Source organism: Eufriesea mexicana, unplaced genomic scaffold (assembly GCF_001483705.2).
Source record: "Eufriesea mexicana isolate 0111107269 unplaced genomic scaffold, ASM148370v2 scaffold4744748238, whole genome shotgun sequence".
Classification (NCBI taxonomy): Eukaryota; Metazoa; Arthropoda; class Insecta; order Hymenoptera; family Apidae; genus Eufriesea; species Eufriesea mexicana.
This window is the reverse complement of record NW_016907970.1, coordinates 104,250-130,065: the sequence shown is the minus strand read 5'-3', so window position 1 is coordinate 130,065 and position 25,816 is coordinate 104,250. Positions and strand designations below refer to the sequence as shown.

Here is a 25,816-nt window from a genome sequence, read left to right as displayed (position 1 = left end):
TTACAGTTATCATACGACCAAAATTATGTTTAACGTGTTTTAACAATGCATAAAACTTGGAAAAATTCAAAAATTTTTGTGCAATTTTATCGTGAATGGAATGGAGTTATAGTGGTATAGATGATGAAATAAAATTAAATACGTTTCCAATACATGATTTTTCACGATTAAATTATAGTACGTAACTGGTTAAACGGAGTGTGTCGATGTTATTAATTATAATTTAATTATATTAATTATAATCTTGGATATTCATCGTTGTTTGTATATTATTAGCAATTTTTATAACAACTTAAATAATTAATATAAATTGTATCGTTATTTGTTGGTGTTTCCAATGCCGATAAATACGAATAGGGACAAAATTAACTAATAATAGAAAAAATATTTTCCTTTAGAATCGAGGATCTGAATGAAAATATTACGTTATATTCAACTTATTATATAGCTTCTTACTTATCTTTTAATGTATAGTTTTTCATGTAGAATCCCCCCTCTATTTGCGGTGATAATTAATTATAACGCATTTACGCTGCAGCTGATTTTAAATATGACTCTTCGTTCAATTTTCAATATACAATATACTTCGTTCAAATTTCAATATATTTTGGTATTTCATCATTTATGGATGTAAAACATACTAACATTGCACTGATACATCTAACAGAATTAAGGTATTTCAAATACATAATGAAATCTATCTGGAAATAATAATATTATTGAGAATATTTCGGACCTTATTAAATAAATATATAATAATTGTTCATCTACATCATGATTTTATTTTTATGACGACGTTTCTTTTTCTTTACAGATTTTACATTGATCCAGCTCTCTCGCTTTTATTAGTTATTCTTATTCTACGATCAGTATGGCCATTACTACAAGAATCAGCGCTAATTTTACTACAGACTGTACCTACACATATCCAGGTAACTTGAATCGTTATTAAATTGTACGATATTGTAAGAAACGGACGAGGTTGTTAAGAAAGCGCCAAAACACTTGCACAGAATCTCTGATTAATAAATAATGCTATAATATGATTGGAAGTACAAAAGATGACCTGTCGTTGTACACACTCTGACACTAATTCTAACTCTACTACTCGGTAACACGCGCTATCTATTCCAAAACACACTCTATTCAAACGCTATCTACTGATAACTGATAAATAACACTGACTCTAACAACTGGACACTGCCCTCGCTCGCATCCTTTGCTCTTATTTAAACTAGCATTTTCTCTTCTTTCAAGCTCATGCTCTTTTCCTGTATCATGCATTTCCCACGCACAACTCGTAACCTTGCCCCCGATGGGCCACGTACCCTAAACTTTCAAATGCAGACCTAGACTTTCACTCTTCGCTCGCATTTGAAACTGCCATAAATATTTTTTCCACTCGATCCTCTTCCACACACACCATCCACGACCTTGAATACTATGCATGCCTTTGCACGCGGTCACTCGTTCTTCCGCATATGTCACGGTCATTAGCCTCGAACGCTCGGGCTAAACGCGAGGCTGTTTTTGGAGAACGGCCCAAGCGTTCCCATGCATTCGCTTAAACCTAAGACTATACATTCATTCTTTTCACTACTAGGTTCCTTAGGATGTAAAATATTCTACAATATCATATAATATCATTAACATGAATTATTATAATTAAATTCATAATAAATTATTTATTGATTTTCTTTACTATATATTTATATTTTTTAAATAATTTCTACTGAATACAACGCATGAACTCCAATGACCTGGTGACTTATGCACCATAGTACGATTTTAAGTAAGTTTTTGATAGGCTTCTTACGGTTTTCATTATACGCTTTTGTATATATTCGTAAATGTTCTTAATTGTTTGAAGACAATTTTTGATTGCTATTAAGAACAAGTCGTATAATCGTGTATATGGCAGTAAATTTTGTTCCGTTAATGTTATATTATATCTGGTATAGAAAGAGTAAATTACGTGTAACTATTTTCCTGTGATGTGGTCAGTATTCGTCATGTCGCGAAACGTTGACATGGTTTTAGTCGTAGTATGCTATATAATTTTGTCTACAAGATAAAATAGACGTAAACGGAGATTTTGGATACGACTATCGTTGTTAGCTAGAAGACAATATAGCGGTAGAGATTTTTTCACGTATCTTGCTAGAGATGAGATTCACAAGTACATTAACGGGAACTACGCAAACATCGCATAAATCAGATTATTTTATTATATTATTACGTATCATTTTGCTGCCCGCATCAAGTGAATTATCGTAGTTAAAAATAGTCTGATTTCTATCACGTCATCAATCGTTTGGATTTATTTTAATGGGAAGAGTAAATCAGTAATTCATTTATAACACTTTTAGCAAGATAATATAAAAATTAAGAAATGTTTGAAGTGTCGAGTCTCAAGTGTTACGGCTCGATGTACTGTACTTTTTCAGCTTCTTCTTTACACTGCATTACTCCTCTCGACTTGGTTAATCGTACCCTACTGTATTAAATGATTTCTCATCCAACATTTTTGCACGAGTTATCGAAGCATTACCAGAGTTTTTTTTTAAACAACATTTCGAGACTTTAGAGTTTGATAATATTTCAAGCTCACCCCGAACAGTGTTAAACTACTTTGACCCTCGTTCCCATCCTCTGTGTCTTTTATTACAGTTGGATAAACTATGTAATGTAATCTTCTTTGATTTTTTAAATTCATTCGAACATTTTTATTTATATTTTCTAGCATGTCATAAAGTTTTGCTACGTTTGTTATATAGCACTTTTCTTACATAGCGCCTTACATAGCATTTTGACCCCTTGTCCTACGGTTTACACTCCGAGCCATTTCGTATTAACGTGGCGAAAAATAACACGTAACAAAGACAGAAAGACATCGACGAAAATTCACCATGACCCGTGTCGTTTACTTTGGGCCCCATCTATAAACCACGTGTGACACTCATGTTTGACCCATTTTCCTTTTCCAAATGAATCTCACGCGATATTGTAGGCGAACTGGTGTTAATGAATTCTAGTAATATGTTATATATCAAATTTGTTGCATAACAATGTTATACTATGTAGCGTGGTCGTAGCTTTAGTCTCGTCGTCAAATTGTTTGCATTTTCCGACAATTCTTATTGTAAATTTGAGAATTAATCATCTTTGAATATTGAAATTTCGAATACTTAAGCGTAAAGATGTCACAAATTATGATGCAAGTAGTACTGGCGTAATAATCCGAATTAAAGACATTAAGTTTAATATTATGGTAAATGTAGGTCGTAACTGTAAGCGTTATACCAGAGAAAGGGACAACAATTGGACCCCAAAGAAATACCAAGTTGAATCGACTATTGTATGTATTGTATGTCGTGAAGTAATGGAGAGGATAATGCAATATTTGCTACAAAAAGTCACCCATAAAAGATAAATTAATCGATCTATTTTGATCTCGAAAAAAGTTGTACATAGCGATAAATATAAATCTGGATTGTTTGGTTACAAAAAAGGAATAAAATGTTTGCATTTGATTAAACGAAGTGCTAGAATAAATATATACAGCGCTGGACAAAGGTATTGGCACAGCATGGTTGTTGTAGTACAAGTACTTATAACTACTAAACAAATTGATTTGAAGGAAAAACTTTTTCACATATTCATTTATTATCAATTCTAGTTTATTGCATAGTAGAAGCAATAATTTAAATACGTTGATTAACGAAACAATAAGAAAAATGCATTTATTGAACATTTTATGGGTGGACAAAAGTATTCGCACACTCGAATAAAAGCGTTTAAAAATAACTTGGAATTAAATATACGTTACGGGCGAACTCTCCACCGCGGTAATCCCACAGAACGAGCCGCCGCGACGAAACAGTGCACAGTCAGCGAGACTGATCGTCAGAGGCATTTGGTTTGCTGAGTATTGAGGTCCGTAATAAACAAATATAACAAAATACTAAAATACTGTAGCAAAACAAAATACTCACGCTGCATGCCCAGAGTGAGATAGTTCAAGTGCAATAACTGCATATGCTCGTCGTATGTACAATACGTGGCATTTTATGGAGATCGACTATAGGTCACTCGTAGTAGCGAAAGGGTTAAACGCGATTTTCATTCATAGCGACGCTTACAATAAAGACTTAAAACAGTCCACCACTTAACTTGGGACGTGAGGGTCCTAGAACCGAAACAGCGGGCGCATATTTGTCTTTCTCGGCTATAGTAACGCGGTTTACGTGGGACACATTTACGTGTCCTTCGGTCTTATCGGTTGTTTTCGTCAAACGCATATACGCGTTCCTCGGCCAAACTGATGGCTGCCACAAAAGGCATATATGTGGTGCTCGTCCGCAAAGGGTTAAGATAGTATCGTTGGCTTTTTAACCCTTTCGCTGCTACGGCCGCGTATTGCACATACGACGAGCATCTACACTTATTGCACATCAACCATCTCACTCTGGACATGCAGCGCGAGTATTTTGTTTTGCATTATTTGTTTATTACGGACCTCAATACTCAGAAAACCAAATGCCTCTCGGTCGGCGACGATCGGTCTCGCGCACCGTGTGCACAGTTTCGTCGCGGTGGCTCGTTCTGCGGGAGTACCGCGGCGGCGAGTCCGCCCGTAGCGAAAGGGTTAATAGAATAAAATAAGCTTATAAATAGAATTACGGCGACTAGCTATGATGAAACAGCTCTTCTGATCTCTTTCTTAAAACTGGCTGACTGCCGCACTCAGAAACTTACTTCCGCTCGTCTATCGCACTCGGCTCTGTCATACACATCTAATTCGATCCTCTTGCGCGCGGTCACCTTTCTTCCAAGTTCAAACACTCCCGACACTCCTTCAAGGCCCTACCCATTCCAGTCGTACATACAGTGCCGGACAAAAGTATTGGTACAGCATGGTTGTCTTGTCCAAGTGTTTATAAATACTAAACAAAGTAATTTGAGGGAAAAACTTTTTCACATATTCATTTATTATCCATTCTGGTTTTATTACATAGTATATAATATAAATGCATTGATTCGCGAAATAATAACAAAAATGTATAACAAAAATTATATTTATTGAACATTTATATAATATTTAATTTCAAGCCATTTTTAAACGTTTTTATTTGAGTGTGCCAATACTTTTGTTCACCCATAAAATGTTCAATAAATGCATTTTTCTTATTATTTCGTAAATCAATGTATTTATGTTATTGCTTCTACTATGTAATAAATTAGAATAGATAATAAATGAATATGTCAAAAAGTTTTTCCTTCAAATCACTTTGTATAGTATTTATAAGCATTTGTACTGCAACAACCATGCTGTGCCAATACTTTTGTCCAGTACTGTATTTCCCATGTACCATCAGTGTGGATGGAACACGATAGAAATTCCATTATTGCGTAATGGAGTTTTATTATCACCAAGTTTGAAATTGAAAATTTAATCTGTACAAAGTTTCCTCGTTTGTCTTCAGTTCTTCAACGCATATCTGCATTGTATCTTCGGTTGATTTAACAACATAATGTGCTAATAAAAACATGTTGTTTTAGGTCGATGTCATTCAACAGCGTCTGCTAGAAAACGTTGATGGTGTTTTGGCTGTACATGAATTTCACGTATGGCAATTAGCTGGTGATCGGATTATTGCTTCCGCACATATAAGATGCAGAAACTTGTCAGAATATATGAAAATTGCAGAGCAAGTGAAAGAATTTTTTCATAACGAGGGTATACATTCTACAACGATACAGCCAGAATTTATTGATGTAAGTAAATCATATGTACTCTATTATATACATATATTTTTGTGTAAGTTATTCGAATTGTAAACATGTGCGAAAAGAAATTTACTTGCTTCCAAGAGGGACACATATATTACGGTCTTTTTCTTTCTTCATTTAGATATTAGTTTATTTTATAGGTTAAAAGTACATTAAACGTGAAAGTATTAAAGTAGTCTCTGTAAAACAATTGTCATATGTCTAAAATACATATCGCGGTACAAGAGTTTTAACTCTACGTGGAAAGTGATGATGCGTAATATATTTTATTAGCAACATGATAATAGTTTTTATATTTGCAATATTTTTCAAAAAGAGAAGATAACCTTCCAATTTTTAAAAATCGAATACTACATACTCTTTTAACGTATGAAAATTGAATTCATTTATATATAAACATATTGGTATTTCAGATACAGTAGACTTTCTTTTCATCGCAATGCATCGGTCCGTTGTGGCATCATTTCTGCCTTTATCATTGCTGCCTTCTTCCAAATTCCGTGTATTCTCTGGTTTGAATGGTTTTTTATCTTCCGTAACTGCTGTTTGCCTATCTACCGCGACATTTTCATAGTCTATTAATAATTCATTCCGTAGAATATTATCATCTATTAAATATTCATCTCTGTCATTTATCTTTATAGTTTTCTTCCTGATGTACGAAATATCCCTCATAACATTTCTTCGAAAATAAATGCTTTTATGTAAGCAGTGTCTCTCATGCCAATTGGTTTAGGGGCTTTGATCAATTTTTTATTCTGTCTTATCGATGCTCCAAGTATTTTTGCAAGTAATTTTCTCCCGTAACATTATTGAAATTAATTATTATTTGTCGATCCTTAGGTTCGACTTTAGGTTACCAAGGATGTAACGTTAGGTGGTAAAAGCATAATCTAAATATCGTCATTTGTAAGGGTAGTAGAGTGAGCTGGAGCATTATCAAGGAGGAGAAGAGGTTTAATTGACAATTTTAAACTCGTTAAATGGTGTTTAATTTTCATATATGTATATATCACTGTTTAATCAAACGCTTTCTTTGTTCAACTTTATCTAAATTACATGTTGTATATCAATATTCTACATACATGAATGTTCGTGTCTATTTACATATACGAAACAGTGTCATTGAATTACAATTACTCGTTTATAATTATTGACAGTTATGTTTGAGAAATGTTTGAAAAGTCGTATTTAAAAGAAAACAAAAGTTTGAAAATCCGTGAACTTATTTTGTTGCTGACCTATCCTAGCTGCCATAGCTTAGTTTCTATAAAATGCACGTGACGTAAAATCATTGCTTTCGGAAATACCTACTACTTTGGTAGTCATGACGTGTAATTTGTACCATATCTAATTACTTCTTCGATCTACTACGAAAAGGCTTTGCGTGTTGTCTGTGTGATACCTAAGTTTAAACATTTAAAGAATTATAAGCCTTACCTAAGGTATATCAATTTTTACGTAAGATAATTACTCGAAGATATCGTAAAAGGATATGATTTGTGCGTATAATTTAATCACAATGCGCAATGCACAAGTATACTGTTTGGCATATAATGTGAACAGATTTGAAATTTGGAAACTACTTTATCCAAACATATATCAAATCGCAATGCTATCGCACGTATTTTTTATTTGGACAATATAACCCATTTAATGTAATGTTTTATCATTTGTAGTTCAAAGCCGGCCTTCATCTCGTCAATTCAGTTCGAAGCAAATAAAAAAATAAAAAAAAAAGATAAAGAAAAAGAAAAAAAGGAAGAAAATAAAATTTCGGTCGAATATTTTTAGTTTCTCGACAATTGTGCCAAATTACATCGAAATCGATGATTGAATATTTAAATACGCTTGCTTCGTAAAAAAATATCTAACTGCGCTATGTTATTTTCGTAACATTTTGCAACAATTTTTCAAACGACAGATATCTTTTCATCTTTGTTAGAAAAAAAGAAATTTAATGTATATTATTATAAAGAATACATCACAAATTGAATCTATTATTTTTGTATATAACATAATAAACAAAAATGAGAATTAAGTGGATTCAAAAATTATTTTCTTACGCTTTTTCCTTTAACGACTGACATAGGATTTTCACAAATATATGTTCTAATTGATGTCGATTCTATAATCATTTTTTCTCCTACAACCTGGGATGCAATGTTTCAGACAACTTGCAGTTTTGTTATTTGCGATTTCTATATTTTCACAATTCGTCAGATGTATTGCTAATGTCTTTCAATATTTTTTATTACATATATTACTTTAACTTGTCACAGTTTTAAATAAAATCTATCCGCCTAAAGCAGAAGAATTCTCTCTATTTTTTTTTCGCACACGAGACTACTATATAAAATCAAAGAAAGACCTGCCGTATAGCTATTGCAATTTAAATAAGTTCTATCTAAACGAAAGATACTTTTATGTCGATCGAAACGGTAATTTCACCAAGAAGTGTATAATTTTATATCAGCTGTCGTTCTTCAGGGAAGTATTAGGTAACATTAGGACCTCTCCTATATTAAATTTTTATACCAGATCTGCCACGTAGTGAAAATATGCTTGCAGTCACATGCGTGGGTGATACTTCAATTCTACGTAATTGAACGAAATCGTACGGAAAATAACGAAAATCTTGCTAAGGCAGATAGGCTCAGGTATCTTAACATCCACCTACGCGAAGAAATTAACATGGAAAAATGACATAGGAACGAAAAGGAAACAGTTAGATCTAAAACTGTGAAGTTTCTAGTGGCTTTTGGGATAGAAATCTCTTCTTATATCAGAGAACAAGATATTTGTATATAAAATAGCTATTATATCCATATAGACGTATAGCATACAACTTTGGGAATTTACCAAGAAAAGTAATCCGATGATCGTTTAAAAGCTTAAAAATAAAGCCTCGAGAATAATTACTGCTGCTCCATGATAAACCAACGGAGAAACTCTATGTAAAAATTCAGGAACAAAATACGTCAAAGAAGAAATACAACAATTTGCAACGTCACGTGCAACCACAAATGATCCGTACTGATTCGAACGAACTGACCGAGAGTTCAAAACAACCTCCGAAATTCAAATGATCGAAAAGCATAAAACCGATTGATATCTACGTACAATATAAACAAAAAGGAGAGTAACATATTGTAGGAATTTACCGAATGGCAGGTTCGACACGAAAGGTACGAAAACGCTGTTTTAGGTTAACAATAACAGTATCGTTTATTACTGGGTGAGCTGTCTACAGACTGATTTTCGCTGACTCTTACTGTACTCGTAACTGTAACTCTCGCTCTAACTCTCCTGTCCTCGAACTCTAACTGTAACTATCCTTGTGTCTTCCTGAACGGGCCCTTTTAAAGCCCGTCCAGAAGACAAGCGCCTCTCTGAAGGAGAAGAAGCTCCCTCTACCCCTAGGTCAAGAGTGGAGGTCACCTCGCGTGGCCTGGCCCCGACCTCCTACGGCCCATCTGGCAGCCAGATACTAACGGGTCCTCTAGACCTAAATTCCAGGCGAGGACAGTTTACCCTAATAAACGAGCGTCCCTCGTTTATCATTCCTACAATATGTAATGGAGGAATTATCGAGCCTTATCTGTATGCGAAAATTATACTCGTCTCGAATTTGCTGATTGCTTCTTTAGAACTAGCTGTAAATATTGACATAAAGAAAAGCGTTTCGGTAAAAAATGAAGCAATCCTGAAATATCATTATGTGATCATTTCTGTTCTTCTTTAAGACATTCAGTTAGTTCGTAAATATTTTGAAATTGTCCATTTCTTTTGCAGATTACTCGAACAAGTTATTCCCAACAGTTCATTATGGTACATCGAATTATCAGAGCTAATCATTTGATCTTTTCTCATTTATAAATACGATTCTTCAGCGTTTCCTCTTTTATCGTATATGACATTTTGCAAAACTGATAAGGTTCTCTGCGTCTCCCGTTATTATTTTAAGTCTTCGTTTTAATTTTCACTTTATAATATGGTAACACATTTTGGGTATATGACGACTGTTTCTGTGATTAGTTTACACAGTTTCATGCAACGTGAGTTATGAGTTCGATACAGCATGTAAAATATCACGTATTTCACGAACAGAAATAGCGAATTATTCAAGTGTTCTTTATCTCATGATTCTTTATTTATTTTCTTATTGATAAATACAAAGACTGCAAAGCTTTAACTCAAACTTATATATTATATCAGTAATTTTTATGCGCCTATTTGTGACATGTGAGATATTCAGAATTTATGTTTTAGAGTTTAACGATGAACCGATATCTGAACCGCGGCGTGAATCGCCGGCATCGAAATTTCAAAGTAATTCGGTATTATGCTCGGTTCGATAATTTTCAATGTATTTTCATCCCATAATTGTAGGAAAATTTTACCTTCGAGAGATTTTGTCCAGGATAACCTTGTGGAACAGTACCTTTTCTATTGGGTATCAGATAATTCGATTAATGCTATAGCACGTGGCCCTTGAATTGTGACACATTTTCGAGCCTAAGGAAAATTTCTACGCTTATAATTAGGCGTACTAAGATCGCCTTAACAGCTCATTGTACCAGGAAGACTGATCCACGAATATTTCAGCTATTCGTAAAACTCTAGGTGAAATTCAGAGGTGAAATTTTACAATGGAGACAATTATCGCTAAAATTATCGTAACTGGAAATGTTTGAGATTTTATAATCACATTTTGATTAACTAAACTAAATTAAACTAAAGTTGTCCTATCATATTTTAGGATAAGACCATTTTTATTGTTTTATAGTTCGTTGGGTAGTTACTCTCTCAGATTCTCCTCACAACTTCATCGTACATATATTCCACGTGTCCTAAACTCCTTGCGCGATTATGTCGTACATATATCGTACAAATGCACACCGTAACTAAACTCCATTCACAGCTGAAATGTTGTATATACATATACAGATTATAATCTTTCGTTTATATCTGAATATTTGCGTCGAATGTTTGGGCAAGGATATTTAGGTGGACATCTTTTAGATTTAACGATATTAAATTGTTATATAATTTTTAGAAAGCTTGGAGTTGAGAAACGTCAAGATAGCTTCATGTTTCATCTCTTTGAAATAATTAAAGAAAAACATAGAGAAAGGAATGTAAATTTCGAAAGATTTCAAATCATCAAAAGATATTTTCCCTCCATTATTCCACCCGTGACAAAACGCAAACCCCAGGAATTACGTGTTGTCATATATAATATGACAAAGACATTCTTAAGGAATTTAAATACCGTTGAAATGACTTCAGGACAGGACTTTGTCGAGCTTCATGCTTTTAGACATATCATACTACAATTATTGAAAGATATTCGCGACAGTCGCGAAATGAGATTTTTTAATCAGAAGCTGTCAATATTCGATATTGACTACGAAGGAAAAATATGTAACCTTAGTTGTCGCAATATCCGGACCTGTCATCGCTGAATCTTTATTTTTCGAGTCACCTCACAATTTACATATGCACGTACAATAATAACCCAGCTGTAGTAAAAAATACATAAAGTTACATGTTATAGTAATTATGTGTACTTCTAGTCTATTTATTGAATTTTTGAAAATAGCGTTCAAATTTATAGCTTTTCTGTTAACGTTAATATTCTTATCTCGTGCACTAAGCACGCAGGAATCACTCACGACTAAACAAAGAAGAAGCACCCAATTGTCTTCTACAACCCCTTCTAACCCTATTCACTCCCCCCCACCCCTCTCTCTCTCTCTCTCTCTCTCTCTCTCTCTCTCTCTCTCTCTCTCTCTTCCCATCTCTCTTTAATTAGGATGACTTTATTATGTTGCGATTCTTGTAGTTAAGGTCCACTGACATTGAACTTGCCAGATATCGAGAAACGAGATGTCCAGATGGATGGCAATTTAGTCATTAATGATTGTTCGGGGGTTGGACGCGACATCTGCGAAACACATCTGCCAAACACATCTGCGACTTTCCCAAATGTTTCGGGACTATCATAAATCTACAATATGTCGCTGTCTCAAGATCAGCCTTGTTTAGGCCGAGAGACACTTATTCTACAAATGTATTTTTACATTATTAAAATTCGTACTGTCGGTTTTTTTTTTTAATAAACTTGTACAGTTGACAGAACAACTTGTACATTTTACAGAACAACTTGTACAATATGTTTACAACTATCAAACTTACGGAGATGTTCCAGTGTAGGAGAATTAGAACAGGTTATTTTTTATGATCTTCTTAATACTTGTTGGATTGAATTGACGGACACGTGTTTTTATAAATACAGTAAAAAACGAACAGATATATATATATATATATATATATTTCATATATATTTCATAATTTTATTATCATATTTAATAATATGAGACGGTACAAAATATAAGTACAGTATTTCTCTCCTCCTACGCACTATTCAGTAATACGGTTAAATCGCGACTCTCGCACGAGACACGCAGCGCCTACAGCCTAACGATACTCCTAACGTTTTTTGTTATTGGTTGCTGACGCGTTATAGCCGGGATTTTTGAATTCCTATGGCCTACAATACTAAATTAAACAAAAGGATCTCTGACCTTCGACATTTCGTAATATAATAAATCTTAAAATATAAAAAATGCCATTTTTAATGCAAATATAACATTATGAGCGTACGTGCCATCTTTCTTTTCATAGTTTTTCTCGAAAAATATTCTTTTCCGTTTTTAAAGTGTACGCAATTTTCAAAACAATGGATCTATGAATGTGAAAGAAAAAATTTGTTTCTAATAATTTTCTTAGTCATTATTTTAATTCCTTTAAAGTAAAGCACAATTTTTCACCATTCTGCATCTCTTAGAAACGAAAAAATTTGAAAAAATTCAGCATATCACAGAGTTTCTACACACAAAGAGTATATTTTCTAATTTAAAAACTGGACCAGTTCGAAAAATTTTGTTTGGAAAAAAAGACGTTTAAAATTTTACGTAGTGGAAAAACTAATTAGAAAGAAATTTTTCTCTAGTCTACAATTCCGGGTTTGTATACTAGTTTTTTTATTTTCTTCGCGAACTCAACTCACCTCAAATTGTTTAAATTCTTTTTTTGTCCAATTGGAATAACATCGAAGTAATGATATTTTACTACCGAAGTTCATGCTATCGAATAATCTTACTCGAGTTTTCGATAAATTGTGATGTATTTCAATAAATATTAATTAATTATCACAAATCACGTGTGCTACAAAGGAACATATTGGAAAGTCTGAATATGAAATTCGAATGCTCGCCTTCTTTCGGGACAAAGAGTGTTCATTAGAACAGTTATACCATTCTAATACATCGCATCATTGTAGTTTGTTATATTTATTATATTATATTATACCATATCGCCGAGAAAACAGTTTTTTTGAGGCATTGGTAATTTGATTACGAAAGTTCAAAGGGAGTGAATGCCAGACCGGGAATCGATGGAAATAACGGTGCAAATGATGAGATACGAGAAAAGAAGCTTATAATAAGCCCAGATTTGGTCCTCTGAGGGACAAGTGTCAAAAATAAGCGACCAAATTTAAAAGAAGAAATCGCGCAAACAAGCGGTAAAAGTTATTTGAAAATGGTGCGAGGTTAGTTTTCATGGAAAAGTGTCAAAGATGAGAATAAGTTTAACATTTTCAAATGCTATGGAAGGATAAAAATTCGACGAAAATCAAACACGAGAATGGATTTAAAAGTTTAATTCACAATTGTTAAACACAGCGCAGCGGTGAATACGCTACGATTCGGGTACAATATAGCACTGCCAAGAGTAAAAAATCTGTCGTTCATTAATATTACTATGGGCAGGTTGCAATATATTTAAATATATTAAAAAATATTAAAAAATAATTTCATCAGTTTGGATTTCGGAAGTCAATGAATATTCGAGGACGGCAATGACCCCAAATATACGGCCTGTATTACAAAGTCGTGTATTACAGAGTGTCGTATAACGTACTACATCAATTACATCAATTACATACACCATCTCGATCATCAAATCTAAACTCGATTGAATATATTTGGACTGAATTGGGTAATAGAATTGAAAATAGAATTATGTTAGAGACATAAAATCGATGAAAGATTATTAGAAAATTGCGAGTTTGCAATTTTTTTTTAAAATTATTTTTTTTTAAATTATTAAGATATCATCAATCAGTTGAATATTTGATTTTAATTCATTAAAGGAAATAAACAACTTCTGCCAAATAAATGAATGCAAACAAATCGACCATTGTTTACGAACATTTCTATTAGCCGAGCTACAGAAATAAAGTGCGAATAAATGGTACAGGTATCCAATGAATCCCGGTAACTGAACGTTAGAACTTTTATTATCTGAACTTCCAACTCCCAAAAGTTTATATACACGAGGTTATACTGTAGATATTACAAAATCCCTAATATTGTTAATGCCCCGATGATTGCAAGCTATTACTGCTGATGTTGAGGGAGGACCTACGAAATATTAAAACGATATTAAATCTAATTTTTTATGATTTCATATAAGCATCATATGTACATTAATATCTTATTAATATTCGGACACCATGTTATTCGACAGTAAAACATTACTGTTTTTTATCGTATATAATTTTATTATCGAATTATCTATTTTCTAATATAGTAAAATATCTATCACAGATAGTAGACACATACATTTTATTTTTATTTTATTTCTTGCAAATAGTTTTTTATATAATAAATAAGAAATTAAGTTATCTAAAAATTTCACAAGAAAAAAAGAAAAAAAAAAAGTCGCAAAAATATTCGAACATGTAATAAATATATGTTAAAAGAGCTGAAATAGTAATTTCTTGTAAAAGTTAAGTACCGAGTTACTAACACGCTCTTGTTTCGACTATACGTTTTATTCTTACTTTAAACGAATTCTTCCTTTCTCTTTGCTATGTACATTTTTTCTATCTATTGTATGGTCTTATTTTTTGCATAAGAATGATGAGAAAAACTATGCCAAACTCGTTGTCTTCGTTTAATAATTTAAATTTGCAATATATCTGAACATCTTTGCAAATTAGAAATGTATCTTTTTCTGATTTGTTTTGCGATGCTTAGGCAATAAATCAACAGATTCTTTACTTTCTACTTTCTACCTATTAAATTAACGAAATTAGTAAATAAATGAATAAATATCAAATTATTTTTTCTGTTTACACACTTATTGTAATATATGCAATACACTATTATTTAACGTTATATATAGGTAGCCAAAAGGTAAAAAATCTGATGTCTGAATATTGACAAAAGTCACTGTGTATGTAAGTATGCTTTCTTGTTTTCTTAATATGTTTTTCTAGTAGTAAATTTAAGGTAGACGGTAACGTAGACAGTGAAATAACGAATTTTTCATAGAAAATTTGTCACAGATCCGAATGTGAGAACTTTCTACGGTACAATTGATGTCTTGTTTAATGCTTTGATTAATGATCCCTTGTCACAAAGGGCAGTGAAGAATTCTGGCAACCACCAAGCCAAACTAAACCGAACTTACCGAATGACACTGAGACAATTATCAATCTGTGATTTCATTAGAGAAATCATTAAACGTCTGATTATAAAATTGAACTATAAAATTGAATTTGGAAATCACTTGTTTCCACTCCCCTTATAAGGCTGGGAGTTAACAAATTTTTGGTGCTTCTTTAATCAGATATTTCGAATAAAAAATCATTCTTGTTTCTTAAATTTCACTTTATATGACACGATTCAACGATCGTGAACGAAAACGAAATCTTCCTCTCATTTAACGAACTAACGCGAATTAAAGTTAGTTTGTGTAACCTTTAATCAACGAAAAATAGTGGTAATCTGTACGTATTAAACATAAAGAAAGTAGTTCTTAACTTTGTTCTTAATTTTGCCGTACATGAATCGAGTTATCAGTTTTATACTGCTTTTCCTATCTTATAATAATCAATAATAATATAAACACGTTGGACAATGTAACGATCGAATGTTAACATAATTAAACGAGTAGGTGAAAAGAAATGTTGTTTATAATTATTCGCGGAGGACTATGAAGAAAATATACGAATAATTGAATTGCGTTATAAAATATATGATTCATAATGGTATATTATGAAGCTAATTCCCTATTATTAATATTCTAGTATCGCTCTAACAGTGACGTTAAGGAAACAACAACGGAAGATTGTGTATTGGATTGTCCAAAGACTGACAAGCCTTGCAATCATGCAACATGCTGTGGCCCTTCTAAACAAGTATGTATTTTCTATTTCAACGAATATACCTTTGATTCACTTAAAATTTGCCCCTTCGCTTCTACAGTATGATTGGAAGAGTGATACAAATGCACGTTCAAGCTGCCCTAAATCAAAATGTCTTGGAAGATGCTTAGAAGCTATTAAATCAGATTCAAATACAGTTATAGGTAACTGATATTTACCCTTGTTGTTTATCCTTCATTTCTCCGCTGCTGTACCTTATAAATGCATATTACGCAATCAAATAATATTCCGTTACGTTCATGATAAATTACTGTATCGATTCTTCTTTGAATCGGCAGGAGTCAATTTGGAAAGTGCAATACGACGTAAAGTATAAAAGTATTTATAAATCTAGTCATAGTACTTATAAATATAATCGAATTTCTTGATATTTAAGTAACTAAACTCGATAGAATGATAGAAAAAACTCTTTCTTTTTCTTTACTTGGTTATAAGAGAACAATTTTACATTAATTTTTACGATAACGAATATTGTAAATTAATATTATAGGTTTACCATTAAACATTGGAAAAAATATAATTATCTATTTTTCCCCAAAATATTCTCCTATTTTTTGAGTACGATAAAATGAAAATGTTATCTAATTTTTTACTCGTTATAAAGTATGAAAATGTTCGGAATAAATGGTCGAATGAGAATATGGTGAATGTAGTAAACGCGATGCAGCATCGTCCTGCTTTTCTTTTTCAATTCGGTAAATCTTGACATTTTAGTTGTACTATATCTGTCAATTTATTTAGCTGGTGGGCGTGACCATAATACAAAATATAGCATTTCTTATTCAACTCGTTAAAGCACATTGTCTTAGTTTATCTTTGAAACAACCGTTCTATTTGCGTGCATTTTTACCTTTCTTGAGAATTTTCGTTACCTATATATTATTGCTATAAATTCTTGGAATTCCAAGTTCGAATGATAACTAAACTTGCGCGTGTATATCTAACAACTGGTTGCCAGATAAATTAATAATAGATAACTGATTCGATTACAATAAGCTCTTAAATGATCATTTAGTAATTAAAAATGAAACATTTTTTTCAATTGACTAATCGTCAGAGGCTTCAAATAGAATTTCGCATAAAAGATGCGAGTGATTGTTTTTCACGCACTGTTTCGTGCACAGTTTTCAAACGTGTCGATTGCTTTTCATGGAGGACAGGTAATTAGCATCCTTTTAAAATCTCGCGATCATCCTTTCTCAACGCGTATTTTATTGCCGAGAGTAGAGGTAGATAGCCGATTCAATTGGATATCTATGATTGCCGGGTAGAAAATATATCCTGAGTAGCATCAAAGTAACCACGATGTTGTCGTTATCGACATCGGAGATTGTTCGCATTCCGTAAATAAACACGATGCTTAGATGATATATTACATATACGATACGCGGTATATCCGATCAAATCTATTTGTCAAATATTTGATAAATATTTTCTATCCAGGTATCACGTAGATACTTCGGTATCCGGGAAATGTTTTCTAGCCGAGAATCTCATATGCACCCAGGTACTCGAGTATTTCCCACCCGAGTGCCGAGTTTCTCTCTAGTTAACAGAGCGGTGATATACAACGATAAGCGGCAATGAAACTCTAAACGGTTCTTGCAATGGTCGTGCAAGATTGTGAAATTTTCTACCTTCCAAGTTCTAAGTTCTAATCTCTCAGCGTAGACGCTGTTACACAGCGTTTTAAATAAACTCGTAAATGCAAAATATATGAATTTATAGTACGTGGAAGACGGTCAAGCACGACGGACACGCCTACAAATCATAATGGAAATATCATTACGAACGATGAATGGTATTGCTAATGAATTACAGTCCATAACTTCTTACAGCCTTTTTAATTTTATGATAGGTAGAATATCTTGTAACGAAGACAAAATTTCGCTTTGAAAATTCGTTTTGTGAAAGTCCATTTTGCGACCATTTTTTTTTTCTATAGTTTTTCATCAAAGGTTTCACCAAATAATCCGAATAATCCATGGTAGTCGTGACATATTATTTTATACGCTATACATAATCGCATAATCGCTTACATAAAATATTTTCATCGTATATATATATATATATATATATCGTATACGTGTATGTACTTACGTACCGGGTGGTCGATTTTTCTTAAAGTTTTTCATTTTTAATAAAATAATGAGAAATACTTAGACATCTTCAACAATCTTTAATGCGTGGTTATTCTAATAATAGATAAACGCGTCACGATAAATGCTTGAAGAGTAGGCCATTTGAATCGTTAAGTTACTGATATCTTATTTCTTTTTTTTCCTTTTACATTTTTTTCCCTCTTTCCTCCCTTCTTTCCTCCCTTCTTTCCTCCCTTCTTTCCTCGTCAGTCAGATGAAATTAACTAATAAATTTTCAGTGCTTTCCTTCATTCTCTTAAATATATTTTTTTAATAACGCTAGATATAATAAAACTTGGCGTTTAAAAAAAGTTTTCATTTTCAGTATTCCATAATTCTATTGCGAAGAAAAATTTCGAAAAAGAATTATAATCAGACGACAAAAGAATGCTGAAAATGTTAAAGTTTGCATTTAAAGGAGCCCCTGAAAAAATTTCCTGTCCATAAAAGAAAATTTCTTTTATATAGAACATTATAATTTACATACACACAAATTTTCATAAAAATTAAATTCTTTTACTTGCGAAAATTTTCTTGTATCGTAGTTTTCATAAAATTGAAATGTGTCAATACTGGAATAACTTCATAAGACAAACGCACGCTATATGTCTATACTTATAAAAATGATAGAGCCTATTTAAGGTAATCAAAGTTATTGACCACTACTTTATATTGATTTATACAGGTTTTTCCGGTCGCTAGTGGAGTCAGAGTATCGTCGTCTAAATGCCGTACGAGAGATCTTTTTATGATAATCTCATAAATATGTGTAGTAACTATGTATTGTGTGTTACACTTATGTCTCCAGGATCACAGTGGTACCGGCCCGATGCGACATGGATGTGTCGCATACTCATACTTTCCAAGATATTAACGGAAAACCATTGTTGTACCTATACCATTATTGTATAGACTGAAGTTTGTTTATGTACAAATATGTGTGCAAAATGCGTACACTATGGTGGTCCACAGTTACAGGAGTAGAAATTTTTGTCAGTTTTTTTCATGTGTAAAATGAAATTTTTCATTTTTCATTTTTCATTTTTCATTTTTCATTTTTCATGTCTGATGAAAAAATTAATTCCTACAAAATATCATATCAACTGAACATCAAGAACCCGTGCAACATGTTAATTAAAGTTTTGAAATTTTAGCGATTATATATTAATCTATCAGACGGTTTCTATACTTTTACTGTAGAAGAAGAATTAATATTTTCTCCTGTATCGACAAGTATTTCCATAAATTCTTTCTATAGCCATACCTTAATCATGTTACATATCGTTGCGATTGAAATGAAAGCCCTCGGTAAAGAGGAATTAGCATCTTTTTGTGTATATATGTACATATACAATATACAGGGTGTCCCACATATCGTTAGGTACGATTTTTCAAGTACTTGCGATAATCTAACAGAAAAATATTTTTAACAAAAGTTATCGTGTTTCCTGTGTTGTATATAATTCCGGAAGAGAAATTGATAAGAAATATATCTTTTTCTCGAAATTTGGAAGGTCAAATTCGTTTTTTCAAATAGCACTTTATGTTTTTGACCTAAGATAATTATTATAGCCTATATCTAGTTGAATTCAAGGATCTACCATACCATAATCTTCGCATCATCTTAAAGGCAAAGAAATTAAAATTGCAACAAAAAATGAGAATCCGTATGAATATCCATTCGTATTAATAATAACTTGCGTTTATTATTAAGACTCGAAATTACATTCAAATCAGGAATCTCGTGCAGTCGGTACTTTTAATAATAATTTAATAATAACATTTAATGTTATTTAATAATAATAATTAAATATTCCATATTTTGTATTGAAACAGCATAAGCTATTGACTACAGATGACTTCATAGAAAACGAACGGAACGAATCTGCGATGTAAAACAGATCGCAATCCTATCTCTACGACAGTGTGAATCATTCGATCGCATCACATCTGACTTATAAACCCTTTCGAAGGTCAAGTTCATTATTTTATTTATTTAAATCGAAAAAGCGAGTTATGCCTATGCATAGTAATGTATGCCCATGATAAATAGCGAAAAGTGTAATATATGTAATAATTATATTCGGAATTGTCAAATAAGATGCGGTTGCTGCAAGTCTTTGATAGTCTGACTACAAATATATCGTTATAACTATCGGGGGTGCAAGGTATTGCAAAAAATGTTTGTTCAGCCATCTTCAATAGCTTCGAGGAAATACAATACATTCATCTAAGATTTATCGTGTTCTCGCGTGATTACCATTTTGTAGATCTAACTATTGCTATATCAGTGTTGAAATATAAATATTTCACTAATATTTTTCACACGCATATAGCTAAGAGACTACACTTCGATGCTATATCAACAGGTATAAGCTGATCTTTATCGTTATAAAGGATATAATGTAGCAAGGTATGTCAATTTCAGTAGAAAATGCAATCACTCTATAACAGGCATTTTTTCCTATTTTCAAAGCTTCATAAAAAACTTGAAAGTAACTTATAGCAATTCTCATATATGCGATAATTTACTTTATACTTATAAGAATATACGATTAAAATTCTGTAAATTTTTAACGACATCGAGAAATTGACTTTAGTTCGTGTGTGTTTGGTTTTGTTTTAGTTCGTGATCCGGACCCTCTCCTTCTCCTCTCTTTCTTGTCTTTCCCTTTTCTTCATATACCATTTTCTTTATATTCCTTCCTATTGTTTAAGCACTATTCTTTGCATATCTTGTCTTTTTTTATCTTTCTCGTTTCCTCTCTTAACTCCTCTCCCCGCCACTTCTTTTCCTAAGCTATCCCCTTTTCATACCGTTTTCAATCATGCTATTTATCATCTATCCTCCTTCCTTCAGTTCTTTTCTCCCCTATTACCTATTTTAACCCCTCAGCTCTATTTCAACTTCTCTTTCCTCCCGCGTTAAGTCGTAAATATAAATATATTATAAGTAATTATATATATTTTATATTTATATATTTTTATATTTTTCAGATTCTTCTTAAATTTCATTATTTCTCTTTTATTTTCCCAACTTTTTACTTTAGCTAACACAATTACTTTTCCTTTATCCATCTCTCCCGCTTCCTCCACTTTTACTTCTACTTTTATGTTTTCTCTATTAAACTCCTGCACTTTCTTTATTTCTTCTTTTTGTTCTGTCTCTTTGATTACTACTATGCTCCTTTTTCTTTTCTCCTTTTCCCTTTTCTCCTTCATCCATTCCAAATTATGTATCCTTTCTTCCAGTTCTTGCTTTCCCTTTTCCCATGCTGCTCTCTCTTTTTCTCCCTTTTCTCTCCATGTTTTCCTTCCTTTTACTATCTCCTTTCGCAACTTTCCTAGTTTATTCTCGAGTTCAATCTCTTTCGTTTCACACTCCTTTAATTTGTCGCCCGATATTTTTGTACTCTTTTTCCACGTAGCGCGTTCCAACTTCCTCGTCTATCTATCTATCTGTCTTTGTTCCACCTTCCTCTTTCTCCCGCTTCTCCCGTCGTTTTTGCGGCCATCTCTCCTTTCTAATCTCTTCGCTTTAGGAGTAATCTCATAAAATGCAAAAAACGCAACCCTTGAATGGTTACCATTCTTCACCATTTTTGCGCAAAAAATGACGCAATAATAATACGTAAAATAATACCACTGAAATAGAGCAAGGAAAAATTGTAATTATTTTCATTATCAAAACTCGGTGTCCTAACATGTTAACTATGTTTCGTTTATCTTCCATTAAAAAAATCTTTATAACTAGCGTCATTATATTCTCTGTAGCGTTAAAAGGTCCTTTCGGCAATTTCTAACGACTTTTTCTTTTATAAAGGAACACGTAAAAAAATTTCTTGACAAGTATCGACCTTGTGAGTATCGTTGAAATTAAACTAGGGAAATGTAACTTAAGGAATAAAATAAATATGCGTATCGTCACTAGGTTGATCTTAATTGGCGACGATTAGAAGCGGACTGTTCCAAGAGGACTTGATTCGTTGTGTGCTTTACGAGAGTTGATCCCATACTGCTTTGTCCTTTGTCCGGACAAAATGGTAGGGCAAAGTATCACGTAGTATCGACGAATGGATCGAGCGATATTTACGTTGGATGATACGAGCGCGAGCGCGAGAAGTTCCTGGAATGCTATTCTTTCCTGCGTGTCTAACTACGCCGTCGAAACAGTACTTCAATGCTCAACAAAATATGAAATATTACAAGGGTAGAAAACTGTTTCAAACGTGTACGCGCAATCGGAAAAATTTCGGAGCTTTAATTAAGCAATTACCGTGCGGTATGGATTCTTGATATCCGTCGACTTGAAACTCTTTACGAATCATCTTCATACCAAGTACCATGATTCGTGAATAAAGAGATACAGTCGTCCATTTGTTTGCTGTTTCGCTCGCTCCTCGCCCATCTGTTTACGTACTGGCCCGCCTATTGATCTTTAGATCAGTCTCTAATTAGTTATCACGTCAATTTATAATAGGTATGGTTCAATTAATAATTCAATCGTCGTCAGGTTGCTGGACACACGAGTCGAAATTCAAAATCCGAAATCGTTGTCGAAATGTGTACGATGCTTCTTAGAGACAACTGACAACCAAAAACTCAGCCAGAAATGAAGCGGAGGATGCTTTGTCGGTTGGATGCTTTTGTGCATGCAGATATATATGTACGTATATGTTACGTATACGTATAGGTAGAATGCGATATAGCAGTACTAATACATTTTACATAGTTAATAGCTCGGAAACATAAGCTTTTGATTAAGTCAACCTAACCTCGCCTTCTTTAATGCCTAAGTTATAATTGAAAGTAAAATCAACAACTTTCTTCGTTTTATCGTTTATCGTAAAGTATTCTTATAGCTACAAACTATATATCGTTCCGAATGACGACAACATTAACGATGACATTTTGGTATCAGCTGCGACTGCCACTTAATATGGTTATTTATGTTGGTGTTATATCATTCGAATCAGCTATACGTCGTTGCGATTTTTATCTTAAATAAATGGTTCACGCTTGGAATCTATATCTATGTCTCTTCTTGCCTTCTATCATTCGTTATTATCATATTCATTCGATCCAGATCCATTCTGTTCGCTTTCTTCGCTACACCATGTTATTCGTTCGATTTATCACACTTTTGGCCATTGACAAAAATTCACGTATTTTCTCTTATTATGGTTATATAAGGAAAGCTATTATGCTTCGATCAAGCAAAGCTGTATTTCTTTCCAACTTTTAGACAGACTTTTTACCAACTATACAAAGAGGTAGGTAGGTAGAGCAGCTCCTCGAGACAGTAAAATTATGTTTGATATTGAAGATGAGTGTGTTTTTTTTAATATTTGCCATTTTTCCATACCTTTATTCCGACTGTTAACTGACGAATTAAATTAACCGTAAATTTGCTCGATGGCGTTAATCATCGATAAATTAAATTCTTATCTGGATTAATCATAATTAATTGTAATTAATTTTCTACTGAATTATATAAATACGATTTCTTGTGCAATATAAACTTTTATCGACAGAAAAGTTCATAGAAATTTCATCGTTGTAAAATTGGTCATTTCGGTTGAAATGAGTTTTTATTTGAATTTTCATAGTTCAATTATCTTTTTAATACTCTTTTAATCTTTTTGTAAATATCATTACCTCTTTACCTCTTTACACACACACACACACACACACACACACACACACACACACACACACACACACACACACACACACAATTGTATACAATTACTGTATTAAAAAATCCCATGTATAATTATAACATAATATAACAAATATAAAAATAAAAACGTATGTATAATATGTTTATACAGGGTCGTGAAACTCCTTCACCAGAGGAAACACCATACTTGTGCAGACAACGTAACAGCCTTGTACGTTCCACTGGTTCAATGGGTGGGGCCGAACAACAGGAATTAAATGAAATGGAACGCGGACATTTGTTATCACTACCCGCTTCGCATCTTTCCGTCCAACTTCCACATTCTCATGTTAATACATCGGTTGTCTAAGTTATCATCGTATTATCGAATATCTACCTCTGTAACACAATCTGCGGCGCATTACAATGTTATTATAAAAATTCAATAAAGTAATATACACGCTATATTTTATGGCTATTAAATACAACAAAAAGTTTTCATTGCTTTTCATTATCTGTTCTCAGTGATATTCTATGTTTTACAAAGTCTGATGTAATAAATTCGATGCATGTATGCTATTTATGCAAATAGCGATATATAAATATTGCTACACGCACAAATACACGCATAAATATTGATTTAAGAACGAAAATATCACGTTGGTCGTAATTCTAGCAATCTCTTCTTTTCTTTCAATCACTTTCAATGACTTTACTCGATTAGCGAATAAGAAATGAAATGAGGTATCGATTAAAATCACGTATTTCTATTCTTTATCGTGCAAATGAGAAATCAATCTGTAATATTTCCTCCGTTATTTTTCATTTCAAACTTTTGTAAAATTTTCCAATTACGATTACATCGCGTTCATTTCATTTAGCAATTTCATATCTTTCCGACTGTTAGTTATCCCAAAACATTATTAGCCAAGAGTGAAGTAGTCTAAAAGAGAAAGCCAGTTTCAATACATTTCACTTGATCACTGATATAAAAAGGCGGTTCCAGGATATAACTGAGATCATTAACGATACAAAATATCCAGACTATTTTAAATTATATATAGAAAAAATGCTGCACTCTGTATATATTTGATAATGGACAATATTTTAAGAGAAATTAAATCAGTTCCGTTGTTTATTCCATATATGTTCTTTTAATTTTTCATTCGACGAACGTTTTAATCAGACCTTGTGTAGTTAACCTTGTACATTTATTTAGATTTATGAACATTGTCACATGATCTCAGGTAAGTGGTACTCGTAAGATTATGTAAGTAGAAAAATTTATACATACATACATATGTTTATACATACATATCGCATAATGCATATATATCACGAAATTTCAATTATAGTATTTATTAGTTTAATTCTAATAGTTTTCTGCAAGACGTATTCGAGTTAGATGTTGTGTACAATGTCTCATGATTGATCACAGATGATGCGATTAAAACTGAAACTTTAGTTAAAACTTTTCTTAATTTCTTTCGCGGTCAGTGTATGGTTAATGTGATTCTACGATTCTTGTATACGAATGATGTTTGTTAACTTGTACCGTTTCATCGTGGAACATGTATATTAGATAATCAGAAGGATTGGGATTGTTGGAATGCCGCACATGTCGTGGTGGTGCATTTTTATTTCTAGTTGGTTGAGCAAATCTATGAAGAATAGCTCTTTGGTTTATTAATGACAATTGTTAATAATAAACTGTTAATTTTAAGAGAAACGAATACGGGTCCTTACTCTGAATACTTCTGAATATTTCTCAGGTATCTGATTCTCGATACTTTAGGTAAAGACGATAAACTTTCGAATCTGTCGGTAAGATATGGAAAATAATTGAAAGTGCGATAAAGCGATAACTTTTAGTCTTAGTTGTTAATATTATATTTTGTTACTATTAAATATACAAAA

At 32.6% G+C, this 25,816-nt stretch overlaps 1 protein-coding gene across 3 annotated transcripts in view; it reads left to right on the top strand.

The window, feature by feature from the left end:
* Nucleotides 1-24,355, top strand: part of ZnT63C (solute carrier family 30 member 1) — a 121,794-nt gene extending 97,439 nt beyond the window's left edge. For 2 of the 3 annotated variants that reach the window (XM_017903863.1, XM_017903871.1), the window contains exons 5-8: nt 815-932; nt 5,563-5,778; nt 15,959-16,069; nt 24,072-24,355. In XM_017903863.1, the coding sequence (XP_017759352.1) occupies nt 815-932; nt 5,563-5,778; nt 15,959-16,069; nt 24,072-24,269 (643 nt within the window). In that variant the 3' untranslated portion in view covers nt 24,270-24,355. The remainder of the gene's footprint in view (nt 1-814; nt 933-5,562; nt 5,779-15,958; nt 16,070-24,071) is intronic. The other variant, XM_017903879.1, reaches the window with a different exon arrangement.
* Nucleotides 24,356-25,816: the final 1,461 nt, after the last annotated feature.